At 38.0% G+C, this 21,166-nt stretch overlaps 1 protein-coding gene across 3 annotated transcripts in view; it reads left to right on the forward strand.

Moving 5' to 3' along the window:
* Positions 1 to 21,166, forward strand: part of adgrl1a (adhesion G protein-coupled receptor L1a) — a 248,753-nt gene that overhangs the window by 168,931 nt on the left and 58,656 nt on the right. For all 3 annotated transcript variants that reach the window (XM_041235761.1, XM_041235763.1, XM_041235762.1), the window contains 9 exons: positions 3,632 to 3,670; positions 4,332 to 4,512; positions 6,667 to 6,789; positions 10,046 to 10,251; positions 10,595 to 10,768; positions 11,410 to 11,619; positions 12,313 to 12,533; positions 12,882 to 12,948; positions 17,450 to 17,541. In XM_041235761.1, coding sequence (XP_041091695.1) covers positions 3,632 to 3,670; positions 4,332 to 4,512; positions 6,667 to 6,789; positions 10,046 to 10,251; positions 10,595 to 10,768; positions 11,410 to 11,619; positions 12,313 to 12,533; positions 12,882 to 12,948; positions 17,450 to 17,541 — 1,313 coding nt within the window. The remainder of the gene's footprint in view (positions 1 to 3,631; positions 3,671 to 4,331; positions 4,513 to 6,666; positions 6,790 to 10,045; positions 10,252 to 10,594; positions 10,769 to 11,409; positions 11,620 to 12,312; positions 12,534 to 12,881; positions 12,949 to 17,449; positions 17,542 to 21,166) is intronic.

Below are 21,166 nucleotides of genomic sequence, written 5' to 3' on the forward strand. Positions count from 1 at the left end.
CTTTATAAGCCATCTCTTTACATGCAGAACCAGAGGGTCGTGGCTTCCACTTGCACTTGTGTTTCTGGAAGATAGAAACCAAATAGTTCAGTTTCGTAACTATGGCGCCCAACTAAATGTTAGAGGGAAAGCACCAGGGATTAATTTGTAAACAAAAAGGTACCAGATCTTTTAATTAAGGCAGAGGAATAGCATTGTTTCTAGACTTGATGTACTGACCTTGATTGACAGCAGCTCCCACATATACTTCAAGTTCTCATCTCCACATTGTTTGAAAAATACCATGGAAGTGTCATGCTGGATTTTGCACTACTTTGAGATATCCGCATGCCAGTGTTTGGTTGAATTTTGTTTGTGTGATTATTTAAGCTATTCATTTAGTAATAAAAACATAAATGTGATGGTTGATGTTTTTTTATGAATAAATGAATAGCTAAGTAATCACAAGGACAAAGCAGATGAAGTGAAAATGAAATTATTAACACAGCAGTTATTACTTTCTGTTTTGCTGTTAACCCTACCTTTAGTGGATGTATAGATGTGTTTGAAATATGGTTATCTAGCCTCAGCTGACTCATGTCATTTTGAAGTAGATATTTAGAGACTAAAATTAAACGCATTTTAATTCATCTAAACGTATAAATCATTCACTAAAAGCGTCATACGAGTACAGTATTAGTTGTAAGCTGTAGTCTTTCTTAGCAGTGGAATATTGCACCACATGAACTGACGAAGACGACACAGGTACTTTTGGTAAAATGTTTAAAAACTTGTATTACTCCCCACATAAGATATAATCACAATTGCTGTGTACTCACAGTCCTGCTTCATAGACCTCAGTGTTTGTTCCACCTTCAGTAAACATAGACGCAAGTAGTGTTTTCTGAATCTGCCGCTGCAGTTTTGTCACTCTCCAAAACTTTGCACTTGCACCGTGGTCTTCTCCAGGTTTGCACTCGCAGCTCACCTTCCAGCAATACCCAGCAGCAACTTAAACTTCTTGGAAAAACACTTGTTGAAACAAGAAACACACAGTGAACAGAGAGTCTTCTTCCAAACAGTTGCTTATGCTTCTTTGTTGTTAGCCTCCAGGCCGAATTCTCTGTCTTGCAGCAAGTGCTACACGCTCCTTTCTCTAGCTTTCGTTACCAGCCTCTAGGGCCATACAGAAGAACATAAGAAACTTTACAAACGAGAGGAGGCCACTCGGCACATCTTGCTCGTTTGGTTGTTAGTAGCTTATTGATCCCAGAATCTCATCAAGCAGCTTCTTGAAGGATCCCAGGGTGGCAGCTTCAACAACATTACTGGGGAGTTGCTTCCAGACCCTCACAATTCTCTGTGTAAAAAAGTTTCTCCTATTTTCTGTTCTGAATGCCCGTTTGTCTAATCTCCATTTGTGACCCCTGGTCCTTGTTTTTTTTTTTTTTTTTTCAGGTCGAAAAAGTCCCTAGTGTTGACATTGTCAATATGTTTTAGAATTTTGAATGCTTGAATCAAGTCGCCGCATGGTCTTCTTTGTTCAACTGAATAGATTAAATTCTTTAAGCCTGTCTGCATATGACATGCCTTTTAAGCTCGGAATAATTCTGGTCACTCTTCTTTGCACTCTTTCTAGAGCAGCAATATCCTTTTTGTAGCGAGGTGACCAGAACTGAACACAATATTTGCAGAATCATTAATGTAGATTAGGAATAGCAGAGGCCCTAATACTGATCCCTGTGGTACTCCACTGGTTACTCCATTTTGAGGTTTCTCCTCTAATCAGTACTTTATGTTTTCTATATGTTAGCCACTTCCTGTTTTTTTTCTCCTGGGATTCCCACGGTTTCAGTCATGTGATATTTGGCTTTCTGGGATATGTAATATTTCCCTTGTGCCTAAATGCACGATTATATACACAGACATTTTAAGTAAAAACATTTTCTGGAATAAACCATTAAAATCCCCCTATTTTAATACTTATTCCTGAATCTCTACACTGTCTGTCACTATAATGTGTGTGTGTGTGTGCGTGTGTGTTATATTTCTTGCTGTGTGCATATAGCGCTCAGAAATAAAATCTGAAAACCAGTTGTGTGTATTTAGAAGCATTTAAAGTAAGTGGGATATTTCAAAGTTTATTTCAGACAGTGTGTCATTGAATACTTTGCTAGTTGAGTTCAGGGTTGTGTCGAATTCATTGGGCTGTGGTTTGCAATGAGCCTCCCAGCTGGCCAGTCACATTAACAGAAGACAAATGCATATTCATGAGTGCAAGAACACAGTCAAACGCCTATCAAATCGATTGGTCAGCTGAAAAAGCTCGAGCTGCCACCCTCATTCGTTATGGTGTGCTTACAACTTACGCAGCTAAACTCTCTGGGTCAATTGCAGCGTTCCAGTGCTTTAGTCCCTGTCAAGTGAATACAGCGACCGCTGGTTCATTATTGTGTGTGGGGTAGCAGTAGAAATGATCAATCAGATTTGGACACATTTTTTTTTAAATTAATCAGCTAGGTGCGAACTTGGTTCCTATTGCGTTTGAAGTAAATCTGTTCATCGCAAATATTTCTAACTAGCCTCTGTTTTCGCTTCTCTCAAAACACCACTGACCAAGAACCAAAATAACAATGACCTGTTAAGGATTCACATATATTGGAAAGGAGTTCCTTGCGCAGTACTGAGGGCCTCATTCACTAAACGGCAGTAAATGGCCAGAATTACCACTGGCATGGGGAAGCCACACGCATGCAAAAATGAACCAACGGTAGCTCTATCCACTAAGCTAATTATATGCACAAATAAAGTAAGTATGGTTCTGAGTTTGTACCAAGGAGGACAGAGTGAGGATTCTAAAGTTTACAGACCAAGAGCTAAATGGATTAGCAGAAGAAGTGGTGGGAAATTCTGAAAGGGTTTTTGTTGCTGAATCAGCGAGAACACTAACTTCAGTAAAACATTACGGACAAAATAAATGCGCTCAGTAGAGGGTCTTGTCCCAAATCACAACATCCTGCGAGACAATCAAAGCAGAGAAAGTAATTGTTAATGGAACATTTATGTTTAACTCTGCAAATCAAATAAATGTTTGTTTAACTTGATCTCCGTCTGATTTATTTTGAAATATGAATCAAAAGTCAGCAAAGCACTCGCTCAGTGAAGTAAAAGTTCACTATTTACATTTTTAAGCATAGCCTACTTAAATATCACAAGTACTTGGTGACTATATAAATACATTAACATAGCAGAAAGTTTTGCCTCGTAGTTTCTTTTCAGCTGCAACACTCTGGTGCCTTTTTAAAAGTGATTTGCACAGTGATTAGTAGACTGATGGATGTTTTTGCAGACCTGTCCACTGTTAGATATCTTTTAGAATGTGGACTGGGTGATTAATTATAATTTGAGGAGAGTCCTGAAAAAAGTTGAACTTGATAAGCCACAATTACATTTTGATCCTTGTCTCTTAATAAAACTAACTTTCTGAAACTGAAATGTTTACAGCTCCACCACACCACCATGCATTTTTTAATGACCCCAACAATTGTTTTTAATGGTAAAGTAAACTAAGGCTCATCAAAAAGTGTGACATATACATTAAATCATATATTTAATGAATGAACACATTTATTAATTAACTTTTTTTTTTTAGTTCCAGAAGCGGGAACGTACCTGCCGTTCATATATTCAGGTAAGAAGAATATTCTCCTCACTTCAAAAAAACCCACAGATACTCAACTAATAATTGAACTGTGCACAAACCAATGGTAGTTTGAATATTCTTTAACTGTATGTCATTAAAAGTGCATCGAAGTAATAACACAGTGCGCATACCTCTTACCTAATACTGCATGTATTGTCATCATTTTGTAAATCTCACATGTGAAAGACAAAAAAGATGCATACAGCATTGTAAAGGTGAAGTGAAGAAAGTGTATCATTAGGGTTCAGGAGGTTGTGTGAAGGAATGTGGTCAACATTAATAGCACTTCAGCCATAGGAAGAGTGAGCCAATGAGTAAAGCTTAAGGGAATTTGAGTTCTTGTAAAGAATATACATTTAAAAAAAAACAACATTCTGAATTTCTTTACACAAGGAGTGCACCAGAAACAACTGTAAAGCAGCGAGCAAAAGGTGTTTGACATCTGTTTGTATATATTAGCTATGAAAAATGAATGGTAAAATTAGGTAAGATTTGCAGAAATGATTTTGTTAGCTGAATGACCTTTACAGCATGTATTCCTAGTACCTGATATGGATTCTAACATGAATGGGTTTCCGGTAATCATACCTGCTTTACGTGCTATAGTTTTCCTGTTTGGCTTTGTCTTGACTCTGTGCTCTTGTTTCAGGCTGTGGTTCAGACAATAGATAACCTTCTTCGCCCGGACGCTCTTCAATCCTGGCAGGATATGAATACCACAGAGCAGTCTCACACAGCCACCATGCTACTGGATGTCATGGAGGAGGGGGCTTTCCTATTGGCCGACAACCTGCGGGAGCCCAAGTTCGTGGCCAATGGCATTAACGTTGGTAAGAGAGCAGATATCCAGTCCAGTCAAGGGAGTTTAAAAGTGTGAAAGTGGATACAATTCAGTTAATGGAACTTGTGAGCAAGACTTTTTTCCAAGTAACCTTGATGTTATAGATATTGTATGAAAAGTGCTTTAGTATGGGTTTTTAATAAAGTGCTGTTTTCTTTCTGAGTTTGACTTTAGCTTAATCAGTGTTTCGGTCAGCAACAGTTGTTATCCTGTCAATGGACTCAATGACATTTGTTTCTCTACACTGTGCTGTGTTGTTTTACAGCAGGGTAAGTGTATTTGGAAAGAAAGTGAATGGCAAATTCAACTTGTCATGTAATGAAGAGTAAGAAACTGTGTTTGACCTTGAGGTACCTTAAATGCAGGCCCTTAATAGGTACCTTACATTTTACAGGTCTGCTTTGTTTGTAACAATAAGGATTGTAGGGGGTGCTTGAGTGATTGTACAGCACTGTAGGGATACCATGTGGTGTCTCATTTGTACACAATTTGACTGTTTTTATTTTTAAATCAGAAAGCACCATTTAGAAGCCAGTAGGGATAAAATATGTAAACTACTTTCGCATACAAGAACTCAATAACTGTGGTGTGGAAAATGGTCATGGTATCAAAACTGTGGAAATGTATTCGACAGTATACTGTGAAAATAACTAACCACTGTATGCTGGTAGCCTGAAATGTAAATTGTCTGTTAATGTGTAACTTTCTCACAGAGCAGCTTCAATTTACACTAGTTATTATTATTAAAAGTATTATTATTATTATTATTATTATTATTATTATTATTATTATTATTATTATTATTGTTGTTATTTTTTTTTATGTTTTACTTTCCCTTCTTAAGATATTTAAATGCAGTAGTTTCTCAATATTGTGCTGTATTGCTTGAATTTGTATTACCTGGGAGAAAGGTCTGGACTCTTTTGGAAGCTCCTTGTTGGAACTTCTCTTGAATTTCTCCATGGATACCAGTGGCGTCACCTGACCCAAAATCATGTCACTTACTCCTGTGCCCCTGACATTTACAACGCAGTCTGAGCAGTAAATTCTATTGTATAGTGTATTATTATTCGATTAAACCCACAGTAAAAATGACAGAGGCTTCTCAAAGATGCTTCAGTGAGGGTCAAGCATTACTGGAGATACTATCTACATCATTAACCGGAAAGGGAAAGTGCAAAAGAAACTAGAAGTGCTGTCAAGGAAACAATCAGGGAAACTCAGTACTGAGTGCTCCAAACTATTCGGAACAACTGCAGATATCAGAAAGGTGCGTGCAAAGATAAAATAGAAAAGCTGCTCTCTTTAGGAATTGCTAACCAAGGCTTGTAATCAACTTGTTTACAACACATTAGCATGGACAATCCTGTCAGTGGCTCCATTTTCATGTTGATGAAAGGCAGTTGGTTATTTCTTATTTCATAAGCTGGATTGCAGCTAGACCACTGACAGGAATAAACAGATTTCACAGGATTCTGAACAGCCACTTTTTTTTTTATTTATTCAATAGCATCCCAAAATGTAATTCTAAAAGACAAGCTAAGAATATTAAAAAAAAACAGCACAAGAAAAAGGATGCCAGTGGTAATGTTTTGATTACATTTTTTTTTCATTATTATGAATTATTTTTATTCATTATTAAGTTTTATCACTGCTGATAATACAGAAAACCAAAAATACGTAAAACAAAAGGAAAATATGCAAAAAGATTTGCTAGGAAAGAGAAGAGATTTCTCAAGCCGTGGTTGGCACTCCTTCCAAGGGGGGCTGGTAATCACGTCTAGATCTAATAAGGGCTGAAATAAATGTTCTGGAGTAAAATAACATTTAAAACAGTGTAATTGTGTTACATGTAATTATAGCTTGCTTTGTTTGTTTTGTTTTACTTTAGTAAAATAAAGAGTGGTGTTTCTAGTTTTAATAAGAGATAAACAAATTTAAAATCTTACTTAGGACTCCTTTAAATTTAGCCTAGGGGCTTACAATATTAAAAATAATTTAGAGTCCATGGAAAATATGAAATGGGTGGAATTACAGAAAGGTTGATTACAGCATCATTTTTTTGTCTTGTTCTGTCTTCTAATGACACTAGAAAAGAGACAGTCAGGATTGTGACTTGCTTACTTTTTGTCTTGGCCTGCAGCGTTGGAGGTGTGGGTTATTAACACAGAGACGGATCTGCAAGACTTAACATTCCCTCAGTCCTTTCCCAGTGAAAGCACCATCCAACTCTCTGCCAACACCATCAAGCAGAAAAGCCGTAGCGGTAAGGGACCAAGTCAAACCCTCTCCTCTCCCTAATCCTCACTGCTTCACCAATAAAATGTATGCCATGAGCCTCAAGCTCTGCTGGAGGATCTCCACTGCCCAGTGCTCAGGTGCATGCTGGGAATGACAGGAGACTCGTCAGGTCTCCACTTCTCAATGTTGCGGTTCTCAGGTGCATGTTGGGATTTACGCTGGTTGAGCACCGTGCAGTTGAGACGTGTAATCGTTTCCACCGACAGTAAAAATCATACAAATTGATGAAAAACCTGTGCATAGAAATTGAAGTTGTTATTATTATTAGTCGTAATAGTAGTGTTATTGTTGTTTTTATTACTGAATATATATAGATATATATATAGATAGATAGATAGCAAGAATAATAATATATATATTGCATTTATATAGCGCTTTTTATACAAAAGTATCGCAAAGCACTGTACAGTACATAGCAGAAGAAAAGAACAAAACCGAATATATTTGTATAGCATGTCACAAATGCAACTGCCATAATTAGACCATTTAAATAACAGTATACACATAATACAAAAGCAGCAATTTTAAAGTTAAATTAAAACCACTAAGATTAGAAAGCCATGTAGATGGGCTTCAGTGAGTTACAGGTCAATGATTCCATCTAGGGTTTCTGTGATGTCATAAACTACGAGAGCAGCAGGTCGAGTTTATAAACTGTCACAGAAACCCATTGAAGCCCATCTATTATTTTTTATAATACATTGATATAATCTGTGATAAAAAAAGATAATAAATGAAGTGTTAAGGTTTAAATTGCAAAAGAATTGAATGAATAATAATAATGTAAATTAAGTCAATATTAAAGAATCTTAAATATAATTTTCTTTTTGATAATTCAGGAACGGTGAATAGTGAAATGAAAAAATTAATGTATTTTTAAGGAAAAGGTGTTTCAATGGGGTGTGCTTTTTATTAAATTTTTAGTCGCTGTCAGAGTCAAAGATTATTTGTCTCATTCGCTCGGTTGGTGTTGCCGATGGTGGAGAGAAAGCTTTGTTAAAAGCGAATTGTGGGTGATGTCGAGTGAATTAAAACAAGACATTTTGTTTGAAAGTGGTTGGGGTGTATAGGAGTCAAATATGGGTCAAAGGTCATGTATAATCTTCTAGACGAATATGCCATTTTGACTTCATTGCTGAAATATTATGCCTTTTTTTCAAATGGCTCAGGGTGCAAATATAGCCTTCATCCATGTATATATATATATATATATATATATATATATATATATATATATATATATATATATATATATATATATATAGTAACTGAGCTGCAACGCTCACACGGTTCGTTGCCCCTTTCAAACACAGACCCAGGACACAGAGATGGATTTTTCTTGCACTGACGCACACTTTTAATTACAAAAATAAACAAAATAAACAAACAAAACACACACCTAGCTCCTTTGGAGCACTGACCACACATTTGTTGCAGGTCCCTGACTAGCTCAACACAAAAATAATCACACAGGTTAAACACCACACTTACATTTTCTATGACTGCTTGGGAACAGAGCACACTTTCTACTCCCTTCTACTCAGCAGCCCTGAGTAGACTGGCTGCTGACTATTTATACCCTGCACCCGGTCCTAATTTACAATAATCCCCAGGTGCGGGTGATAATTAAACAAATTAAATAAACAAAATGTGCATTCGCACATGTTTTTGGCAGGGAGGATATTAACCCCCTCCCTGCCATGTTACTATATATATATATATATATATATATATATATATATATATATATATATATATATATATATATATATATATAACACTGAAACAAATAAATAAGCCTTCTCTATTTTTTGTAAATTGTTCTTAACATTTTTCTATCTCTTAGATTTTCACAGGATTTTCAGCCCCTACATTCTTCCTCTTGCCTATAATAGATGTAACATGTGCTATATCAAAGTGTCTTTATAGAAGTAAGAGCCATCTGCTGATCTGACACTTTGTTTTTCTGGCAATACAATAAATAAAAAAGAAGAAAATTAAATCTGTAGCTAATTTTAAATAACTCAGTTAGTTTTGTAATTGCGTATCAACTAATGACTCTAATTGAATATCTATTGGTTGTTTATTAATTAAGTGAACTTCCATTAATTGATTTAATGCATTTAAGTGAAATACTTAGTGATGCTATTCATTCCATACTTATTAAAATGTTACTGGTTTGTTTTGTTCACCTGACTATTACTTCCCCCATCCCATCCCATCCCATCCCCCACAGTCATTCTTTTCGATGAAAGTGCTTGCTTGGCTTCTTGTTAATGGGACTGCTATAGCCGGAAGGGTAGATAAGCTGTGATGAGAACTTGAGTGCCCTTATCACTGCACAAAAAAAAATAGTATGAGATTATTGATCGAGACGAAAAACAACTCAATTTAAATCCAATTCTTCATTTCTGATTATTTTATTTTTACAGTTTATCTCTCTATCCCTCCTATATAATCCTTTAAAATCTCTTTGCTTTTTTCTTTCTACTGCATTGCTCGCTCTCAGTTTCTCTCTCATACTCCAAGGACAAGGATCTAAAGATGGAAATTAGGACAAAATTAAATATTTACTATGGAAGTTGTTTCACTTTTAACTAAACAACTTTGGGGTATATTTACAGAAATGTTCTTTTGCCACATTCTGTTTTTGCATGTATATTGAATCCTATCTGAACCAACTTATATTTTAAGGTAATTATTCCTACTTTGCATCTATTTTTTAAAATGAGCGCCATCTTCAAAACATTATCATATTTTCATCATATATATATATATATATATATATATATATATATATATAGAGAGAGAGAGAGAGAGAGAGAGAGAGAGAGAGAGAGAGAGAGAGAGAGAGAGAAAGAGAGAGAGATCAGATCTCATAAGAAAAAAGGGAAATAGGAAAAATATACATTGGATTTGAAAAAACTGAAAAAGCAAACAATATGTGTAAATATAGCCTGTGGTTTAGGTTGAGGAATTATGTAAATAGCAGATAGTACATTTGGTACAATAACTTTGCTTAATGGTAAATACATCAGGAGTCGAGGAAGGAGGTCACAATGTCTTCACAGAAGCCTTGTAAATGCTATCAGTCTGTATGGAGATACTGCTGAAGCTGTGGATGCCCTGGTGCGTTTATCAGGGGATGAATCAGTGATCTGCAGTTTCATGGGAGATGTTCAGTCGATGCCTCTCGCTGTGTCTCCCTGCCTCCATCTTAGGTGTTGTCAAGGTAGTCTTCTTGCTTTACAAGAACCTCGGCCCTTTCTTGTCCACTGGGAACGCCACAGTGAAGATGGACCTTGAGCCAGGCTTCCCCAGCAATGGCCTGGTGGTCAACTCCCAGGTCATCTCGGCGTCTATCAACAAGGAGTCCAACCGCGTCTACCTGACCGACCCTGTCACCTTCACGCTGCCGCACCTCAAGGTACAGCCTCCCTCTCCTTGTGTTCAGCAGGTGTCGTTGACAAGACATTTATTTAATATATAAACATAAAGTAAACACATTTGTTTTTAAAAAAAAGGAGTACATTAAAATAAGGTAAGAACTTTAAAGTACACTTAAGGTTAGGGTTAGAGTTAGGGTTGGAGTTAGTTTTACTGTCTCCTTTTTTTTATGATGTTTGCAGTCATACTGGGTAGTTTTTATTTCAGTAACAAGACTGCCTTCTCTCTCATGTCAGTAAATACCAAGTAAGGAATCGAATGTTATGAACATGCCATCTATACTAACCGTCTATGCTATCTATGCTTTCCTATTCTCTCCTCAGCTTGACAACCACTTCAGCCCAAACTGTTCTTTCTGGAACTACTCAGAGAGGTCCATGATGGGTTATTGGTCAACGCAGGGCTGTCGGCTTATAAACACCAACAAGACTCACACCACCTGTGCCTGCAGCCACCTCACCAACTTTGCTGTTCTTATGGCTCACCACGACACAGTGGTAGGTCTCTCTTTATTTTTTTTATTAATTTGTGTAGACTGTAAAAAAATGTAATAGTTAAGAATATGTGGTGCATAATGCTGCTCATTAAAACTGCGTTGAAGAGATATCTGAGTGAGTTTCAGTTGGGTGGCAGGATTTTGTGTCAGCAATGGGGAGGTTGTGAAACTGCTGTCAACCAAATAAACCGGGAGTGCCATAAAGCATCACTGCCAACAACAGGGTGAGAAGCTATTGGCATGCATTTAATCACTGTTATTTGTTCAACAATTAACCTACGTTTTTAACATGTCTAACATTTAATTCCCTGTAAATACTAAAAAAAAAAAAAATGGGAGTCCTTGAGCGGAAATGGATTCTCCTCTTTGATGCATATTCCTGTGGGACTAATCAGTAAGCATCACAGATGAAAGGAATAAAAGTATCACTGTCGTCATTATTTCCTGCTTTTAAAAAAGTGTATTAAAAAAAGAAAGAAAAGAAACTCAGACTAACCTGAAATACCAAAGACTTCAGCAGGACAGACGTATGCTGCCAGTTTGCTGGTTGTTTTTGCTCGAGGTGTACTGCTTGTGATTCACAGTTTGCTGGTTGTTTTTGCTCGAGGTGTACTGCTTGTGATTCACGTCTCTATTCCTCAGTATCCCGGGAGGATGCATGAGCTCATTCTGTTCGTCATCACCTGGGTAGGCATCGTGATTTCTCTGGTCTGCTTGGCCATCTGCATCTCCACTTTCTGCTTCCTGAGAGGACTGCAGACCGACCGAAACACCATTCACAAGAACCTGTGCATCAACCTCTTCATTGCAGAGCTGCTGTTCCTGATCGGCATAGACAAGACACAGTACAACGTGAGTGCCGCAACACAGATCCCTAAAGCAGGTCATCTTGGTTTCTTACAATGATTTTTACCAGGTAAACCTGAGCTTGTCATGAACTTCTGCACCTCCTCATCACTGTGGCTGTGCCGCCCCTTTTTCGGGGAGAGTGAAAGATCACGGCGGAGATTGTGGTAGATATGTGAGCACTCGTTCCATAATGGAAATGTTGTTTGAGTTAGAAAGCTCAATTAAAAAGCCTGTTGAGTACCTTTCTCTCTGTTGTGTCATTCCTATGCATTGCAGGCTATATGTTTGCTTCTGGTGTGTATTGATCACGGTCTATCCAAATATCAAACCAATGTTGAATTTTACATTTTGAAAGAAAGACAGAGAATGAAAAAGTGCTTATGTTTTTATTGAACCCCCTCCTGTCTTAACAGAAAGGCATTATTTTACCTTTTTTGTATCCCGTGTTGTCTCTATCATAACAATATACGTTTTTAGACTTTTATTTACACCATGAGTCAGCTGGAAATACATTTCTCAACTGTTACTCTAGAGTTTTCTAGAGCAGTTAGAGAATTCTCTTATGAGGATCACAGTGTACCTTCTGATCAGGGTCCCTGTTGTAGCAGTGCTAGTGTTTTTGCATTTGTTAATGTGTTAGTATAACGTGGAGCTGAAAACTGCAGTATAATTCAGTTCTCTCTCTCCATCTCTCAGATTGCCTGTCCGATCTTTGCTGGGCTGCTGCATTTCTTCTTCCTGGCTGCGTTCTCATGGATGTGTCTGGAGGGAGTTCACCTTTATCTAATGCTGGTGGAAGTGTTTGAGAGCGAATACTCTCGCAAGAAGTACTACTACCTGTGTGGCTACTGCTTCCCTGCGCTTGTGGTGGGGATATCAGCTGCCATTGACTACCGCAGTTATGGAACCAAGAAAGCGTAAGTTCCTTTTCCATCTGACTAACGCTAATAACAGTTCCATCTGCCACTGGGACAAAGCGATTTCGTATCTGCTTGTTCAGTCATTGTTTTGACCATATTTTTTTGTCCACAGTCTGTTAGTTGTGTCTTGGTCCAGAGAAAATTGAAAAACAGTGAGCTGCAATCCTAATTGAGTCCTATTTCAAACTAGTTTGATCTCGGTCTGAGTGCAAATGGATCCTGAACAAGACCAATTTCAAATTACATTCAACACTACTGTAGTGGCAAATGGTGCATGTAAACTGGCTTCAGGTAGCCTGTTCTTGTGATGTTCCCTGGTGTGTAATGAGCTTTGTTCCATTCCAGCTGCTGGCTACGGGTGGATAACTATTTCATCTGGAGTTTCATTGGCCCAGTCTCCTTTGTGATCATGGTGAGTATGTCTTCCTGTCTATTGGAAAAGTCTTTACCTAAGACATTGACTGTCCTTCTCTCTGGGACTAGTCTTGTTTAATGATCTAAACAGAAAATGAGCTTTTAACTATTTAATATTATTCCTGTTGGCTTTTACCCATCTGGGTTAATTTATTGACCCCCATATTGTGAGGATATAGTTGAGGGGCCGGTGTCCAGTAAGACAGATGCTGCAAGTAGGTAACCAAACAAACTGCCACAATGTCACATATAGTGTCTGTTGCAGTATCATGATTGGAATACAGTAAGGGGTAGGTGTACTCAGATAGGCCAGTCGCAGTGCAATCATACCGCAATTTGCATTTTCGTTGTGACACTTAGCAAAGTAATCATTTTGTTGTATGCACTAAGAGAAAATATGTTAATGAAGAGAGACACATACAATATACTCATTTATATATTTGTTATTAGCGAGATCGCTAGCATTACACGTTTGGGGAGTTGTGCAACATTGTCCAACTAAATAGTGGGAGTTGAGTTGTGGTTTGCTGCAGTAGAGGGTGTCCGAAGGATAACATCTATACATGCAAGGGTGCAAGAATCAAACTAACAATGTTTTTTTTTTTTTTTTATGTAAATGTAATCTGCACAATGCATTATGCTCCATGTTCATTTTATCTATTGTAATACTGTTATATAGATCCAAATTGGAAGGCAGTTTAATCCCATTTCTATGGGGCTCCATGTTCATTTTATCTATTGTAATACTGGCCAAATTGGAAGCTCGCAGTAGCTTAATCCCATCAGATTCTAAGGTCCCAGGGGTCAGCTTTCTCCAACAACATTACTGGGGAGTTGATTCACCCACAAAAAGCTTTTCATAATAATACAGTAGCCACTCCCTAAACCGGACATGTTTGTCCGACATAAGGAGGTGTCGGATTTAAAACCAATACAATAAAATGCTCAGTGCATTTTAAATGTAAATCATTACGCTGCAATAACACTAATGTGTTTTGGATAGGCTACGCGTTACATTATGTAAAAAATATGAATCTGTACAGTAGGCCTATACAATATAGAGTATAGTAGTAAAATCAAATGAATACCTAGCATACTTTCTTTTTACTTTAGCCTGCTGGTAACACAACATAAATCATGCTGCTGAATATTACACATTGGTGTACAATGTGAGTAAAAGATTATTTTAAATTGAAACTAAATGATTTTAGTGTTTTTTTTTAATGTTATTTTTTACTTATTATTATTTTTACTTAAGAACATAAGAAAGTTTACAAACGAGAGGAGGCCATTCGGCCCATCTTGCTCGTTTGGTTGTTAGTAGCTTATTGATCCCAAAATCTCATCAAGCAGCTTCTTGAAGGATCCCAGGGTGTCAGCTTCAACAACATTACTGGGGAGTTGATTCCAGACCCTCACAATTCTCTGTGTAAAAAAAGTGCCTCCTATTTTCTGTTCTGAATGCCCCTTTTTCTAAACTCCATTTGTGACCCCTGGTCCTTGTTTCTTTTTTCAGGCTGAAAAAGTCCCTTGGGTCGACACTGTCAATACCTTTTAGAATTTTGAATGCTTGAATTAGGTCGCCACGTAGTCTTCTTTGTTCAAGACTGAACAGATTCAATTCTTTTAGCCTGTCTGCATATGACATGCCTTTTAAGCCCGGAATAATTCTGGTCGCTCTTCTTTGCACTCTTTCTAGAGCAGCAATATCTTTTTTATAGTGAGGTGACCAGAACTGAACACAATATTCAAGATGAGGTCTTACTAGTGCATTGTATGGTTTTAACATTACTTCCCTTGATTTAAATTCAACACTTTTCACAATGTATCCGAGCATCTTGTTAGCCTTTTTTATAGCTTCCCCACATTGTCTAGATGAAGACATTTCTGAGTCAACAAAAACTCCTAGGTCTTTTTCATAGATTCCTTCTCCAATTTCGGTATCTCCCATATGATATTTATAATGTACATTTTTTGGCCTATTAGTAGCATGGACAATTGACACAAAATAGATCATGGTCCTATACAGATGCTCAGAATAAGCTGGAGGAGTTAATGTCATATGTGTGCAGTCTATTGCTGTCAACACGCTGGATAAACCAGAAGTGTCATAGAAATTAGTTTTCGTGGCCTGTAAGCACACCTTGCCTTTCGTGAAAATTAGGTACTTGGGTGTTTGCCTCAAAAATGCATTGAGCACAACTGGCAACACACAAGAAAAGGCAGCCTGGGAAATGCCAGCAACAATTGCAAAATTTGTGCAATTGTAAGTGTCGCAATTGCCGGCAGCTTTCGTACATCTCATTACAATATTTGTATCTGCCCCCTTTTTTTGTGAATTCATGCAGGAACGCCTATAAATACATAATCATCTAAGCTAAAAAGTCGCAAACAGCATTGCACTGATAGGCTGATTAAAATATCGTTGTAATCTGAACAGTAAACAAGAAAGAACAACTCCGCTTTGGAGTATTTTTATTAAAAATTGCATTTCTCTAAGTTTTTGTTTTTGCCTAAGTGTAATGCACACTGGAAGGCGAAGGAATATTTCTCTATCTACAGAGAAAGATATGTAGTTCGCGTCGCTTGCGTTGTGCAGTAGTTCACGAGGTTTCTTTCCTCCCCTCACCAATTGAAAGTGTCTTGATTTTTCGCTCTTGCTATCTGATCACCCTATTACCAACATTCTTGAAATAACGTTTGGTCACAGCACAGTTATATGTCTCAAATAAACCACAGCAACCACAGCATATAAAAGTGTATTACACAGACTAATAATAATATGCTGTTGAACAGAACTAACTTGCACTTATTATTTGGAGTTTGAGCTCCGCCCCTGTCCTGCTTCAGCACAGCTGGACTCAGAGTCACTGGAAGGTAAGGCAGACGGGCCCGCTTCGTCCTGCCACAGAGATTTCAGCCGTCTGTCAGGGGATTATGCACAATACTCATTAAGTGTTTTCCTCTTGCACCACATTTTCAATTCAGATTAGTAACTGTCATCGTATGCCTATAGCAAAAGCTTACCTACACCTTAACCCGCTAATTTCAAAGTAGGCTCTTTGAATGACAGGCACTGTAGCTGGCAAATGAAAGTGCACAGTCGGTGCAGGTTTGGTGATTGACAGTCACTTAAATGAGAGTATTGTAGCGCTGCTGCAGTCAACATGTCAGAACAGGATGAAATGACTGACAGTGAAACTACAGTAAGCACTAAGGGGCCGCTGAGATGACTGACAGCGACCCCTAGCCATTCACAGTGGAACGGAGACGGGACAGACAGCAAGTATAAAAACCACATAAACTACAGATGATTTCTAAATGATTATTTTTGGTAAGAAAATCAGAGTGGTTTTACCAGCGTTTATCCTATGTAAATGTATTTCAGTCTAATTTTATAGGAATTTGACGTTTAAATAGCTTTACCAATTACAACCGAGTGGGATGAATGTTAGTGATTTAAAAGATCACTAAATGCCATGAAAACCCAAGTGTCAAACAAGCAAATAAGCCACACTAAAAAGTTCAAATCTATTGTGTTGCCGTTGCTTGTACTGTTGTGTTCTGCCGGTAGTTCTGCCAGGGTATCTTCAGGGTAATACAGTAGGATTCCAGTGGGATGAAACAAACCACACACTGCTGGCAGTCCATTTCTACATGGTACCTTATCAGAACCAAAGAGACTGTCTTCTACCATATCAGGTAATCCATTGTATTCCAAAACGTATTAGGGACTCGGACTCTGTTGAATTCTTTAAAACTCACTTGAAGGTGCATTTATATACCGCCAAACCTCAAATAAGGGTCTGCTGGCAAATATTATAAACAAATGCCAGAGGTGTTTAATTGAAGTTTTACAGTAGTTAGGTCTCTGCAACTGCTTAGGAAAAATTACTATTGGGATCCAATTGAAATGGCAGCGTATTTGAAACAAATATTGCACAGTGGTCCCTACACTGTCTGTACTGAATGCCATGTTACTGCAATGAACATTAGAGGGTATTGTGTGGTCACACCCTTTTGAATTCCTTTTGGGTCCGTTTGGGTCCCTGAGTGGCTCACCTGGAAGACAGGGCCATGTGGAATGAAGGGTGAGTCATACAGTCAGGGGAGTGCATGCTCCAAGTGTATGCCCGTCTTCACTAGGGATCTGGCACTCCTGTGGGTTAGGGAGCGGGACAGACTACTCAGCATTCTAAATTAGGGAGAAAATTGGGTAAAATAATTGGGTAATATACAGAAAGGAAAGTAAAATGTTTTACCACTGAGTGTGGTACCAGTCTACCAATGTTCTTCCTGCCCCTTAGACAGTTTGGAACCATTACCGTTGCAGTGAAGATGTTCTAACAGATACATAAGCTATCCAGCAAGAGTACTTCTACATTTCAGATTTTTTCTGTCAACCTTTTAAGCCTGCTTTTTTATACTAAAAGGATTTCTCCCCAATGTCTACTGGATGTAATGTTTTAGGTGACTGACCTTTGTCCTTTGCCCTGCAGCTGAACTTGGTGTTCCTAATGATCACGCTGCACAAGATGATCCGAAACACTTCGGCACTGAAGCCCGACTCCAGTCGCCTTGACAACATCAAGTGAGTCCTGCTTCAAACTCATACGTTTATTTTGTATAAAAGTTCAAAGTCCAGCACAGAGCACTGTGAAGCCATTGAGGAGAGCTCATACCTGGGGTTCATGAAACATTTTACTTGTGTAATGGATACATATCAATTTCTGCTTCTCTTGACAGGAATAATTTGAGAAATCGGTTTCAAGATTATGTTGAAAAATACACTTCCTGAAGGTTTTTGTGACTTGTGCACTGTATCACATCTCTTTTGATAACTAAACTATCTGCAGTATACTAACCGGTACTGTTACTGGTTATTTGCACCCTTGTTCTTCTGTGGGACATACAGAGCAGTCAGAAAACATCACGGCTAATTAAAACAGCATCTTAAGCACACAACAGCTGGTGGTTAGTTTTACTTTTATAAAACATCCTGTAAATCTACAGGTAACACACAAGCAAGTGAAGAATACAAATAAACTCAGATATCAGTTTGGCATTCAAACTGCTGTAGATTTAAAGCATAGTTCTCTATCATCATTTCAAACAACAATTTTTTTTTTTCCTATACCGTTTCCTTTTCTTCATAGAGATTTGAAAATATTGGCACTGCATCCAAATAAACAAGCAAGGCCATTTATATTCCACACACCAGCCTCTGAATATTCATTTGGAAGTTGAGTCCAGCCAGTTATGTTTTGGGCTCCTGTGATATTAGTTTATAAGTTTATGGATTTTCTAAACATGTATTACCTGTAAAATAAACAGAGGTGTTTACATGTTTAACGGTGGCAGCCTCATTCACATGTGTGGGCTCGATCCATTCATTCACATGTGTGGGCTCGATCCATTCATTCACATGTGTGGGCTTGATCCATTCATTCACATGTGTGGGCTTGATCCATTCATTCACATGTGTGGGCTCGATCCAGTCATTCACATGTGTGGGCTTGATCCATTCATTCACATGTGTGGGCTCGATCCATTCATTCACATGTGTGGGCTTGATCCATTCATTCACATGTGTGGGCTCCATTCATTCACATGTGTGGGCTTGATCCGTTCATTCACATGTGTGGGCTCGATCCGTTCATTCACATGTGTGGGCTCGATCCATTCATTCACATGTGTGGGCTCGATCCATTCATTCACATGTGTGGGCTTGATCCGTTCATTCACATGTGTGGGCTCGATCCATTCATTCACATGTGTGGGCTTGATCCATTCATTCACATGTGTGGGCTTGATCCATTCATTCACATGTGTGGGCTTGATCCATTCATTCACATGTGTGGGCTTGATCCAGTCATTCACATGTGTGGGCTTGATCCATTCATTCACATGTGTGGGTTTGATCCGTTCAGGTCCTGATTAGTGCTGAATAGTTTCCTGCAAGCCACAGAAGTATAGATCACATCCCACAATATTATGCATTCTTCAATGGCTAAAGTATTTTACTCCCCCTCCTTACAGTGTAGGATACAGCAAAGGTAAAGTAATGCGTTTGTTGTCAACACTGCAGGGTGTTCTGTAACCCTTTGACACAGAAACATCAATTCCAGCATTAGCATGAGCCCCAGGTTTCCTGGCTTTGTGTCCGAGTGCACAGGTTCCCGTAGATACACAACAGGGGTTGACAGCTAAGCTGAACCCTCAGCAAGTTCATTTGAAACAGAAGCACCTGTGGCTACAGTTTTAACCCTTGACAATTCAAATAGGAATGTGTGACTTGAGTATCTTCAAACCCACCAAGTACAGGGAAACAGTCAGTGGCCTGTTCATACCATTCTCACAACATTGAAATTAAATCCACGGGTTCCTAATAATAGTAATTATAGGAAATAGTAATTATTCAATGATTTTATTGTAGAGCATAATTTGGTTTTTTTTATACTTAACTGAAACATGGCACATTATGGATGATAATATCTTCCTAATTGAGGCGTCTCCCTTGAATTATACTATTTTCCAGATAGCACACTCAATGGGGCGGGGGGTAGTATATTTCATAAAGATTATAACTGTAAATAAAACATTGCAGAGGAGTACTCTTCATTTGAATCTTTAATTGTATTAGTTAATAGTGAACTTCCAGTTCTTATTGAATTTTCTATCGTTCTCCAAAACCCATTCAATCCTTTCTGCATGAATTTGCAGAACTCCTGTCTATATTATGTGATAAATCCAACAGGATTTTACTGCTTGGGGATTTCAGTCTGCATACTGATAATGAATCTGATGAAATAGCCATGGAGTTGTTAAGATGTTTGCATTCCCTTGATTTTAATCAGCATGTTACAGGGCCTACTCATAATTGTGGTCCTACTTTAGATTTGGTCGTCTTACTGTTTCAGATAATTTTTGCTTTTTTTTAAGGCTATTTTTCCTTACAGAGAAAGAGTGTGTTACGTACTGTTAAGAAACACAAGTTATTGGAAATAGTAGGTTTATCACCACTCATTTCTGATAACTCTTCATCTATCGATGAGTTAGTTGATAGATACAACTGCCATTTAGCAACTACTCTTGACACTGTGGCCCCAGTTGGAACTACAATGGCTTTTCAAAGCATATTGCCCCTTGGATTAACAATGCCATCTGTCAAATGAAAAGAGACTGCCGCAAGACAGAACATAAATTTAGAGCTACAAAATTAACTCTAAGGCTCTTTTCTCAACAGTTGAGAGGCTAGTTAATCCCTCATCTTCCCTTGTAATTAGTATCGAGGCCTCAGTTACTAAGTGTGAATATTAGGAATCACATTTCACAGCATGACTGATTCAAACATGAAAGTTAGACTGATTGAATAAGTGATGGTTTTCTTTTATCAGTGTACAAGAGCTCAATCATATAGAAATGCAGGTTAAATCTGCTGCTTGCTGTTTGGATCCAATACCAGCTAGATTTCTGAAGGATGTGTTTAGTGACTTGTGCAATTATGTTCTAACTATAAATGGCGACATTAAATCGTCTGTACCAATGCAGATTACTCAAGTCATAGTCATTGAGGGGAGGGGATATTTCAATGACTGTGTCTGCCTAGTAATTAGGAAAAGAACGACTCTAAATATCGTGATGAGAGCTTCATGCATTGCCATGAAGATAAAAACATTTAACAAGAGAAAGGAATTCACGTCGCGCACATTCTGAATTACGCCACGCATTAGTGACTTGTTTGTTTGGTTACCTTTCCAACACACACACACACACACACACACACACACACACACACACACACACACAAAATTATATAAAATATAATTTCTACTAAGTACAAGTTTTATTACTTATAATTTATATTTGTGTGTGTGTGTGTGTGTGTGTGTGTGTGTGTGTGTGTGTGTGTGTGTGTGTGTGTGTGTTTGTGGAACATCTAAAACATCTTTCATTAAAACTAGAATAGCCTTTTAGAATACAATGTTTTTATTTTGAATATAGCCTACAATATTCTATTTTTTTTATATACAAGCCTGTTGTTATCTCTACTGGACTTGGCAGCCATCAATTCCTTTGTTTTGTACAAGAAATGCACCAGGGGAAAATATCAGTAGGAGAGCTTTCATCTTGAAGCTAGCCACAGTGCTTCAGTAGAAACATTTCAATCAGAAAACTGCAAAGCTGCAGGCTGCAGCAGCTCAACCTGCCTGCGG

Source organism: Polyodon spathula, chromosome 38, assembly GCF_017654505.1.
Source record: "Polyodon spathula isolate WHYD16114869_AA chromosome 38, ASM1765450v1, whole genome shotgun sequence".
Taxonomy (NCBI): Eukaryota; Metazoa; Chordata; class Actinopteri; order Acipenseriformes; family Polyodontidae; genus Polyodon; species Polyodon spathula.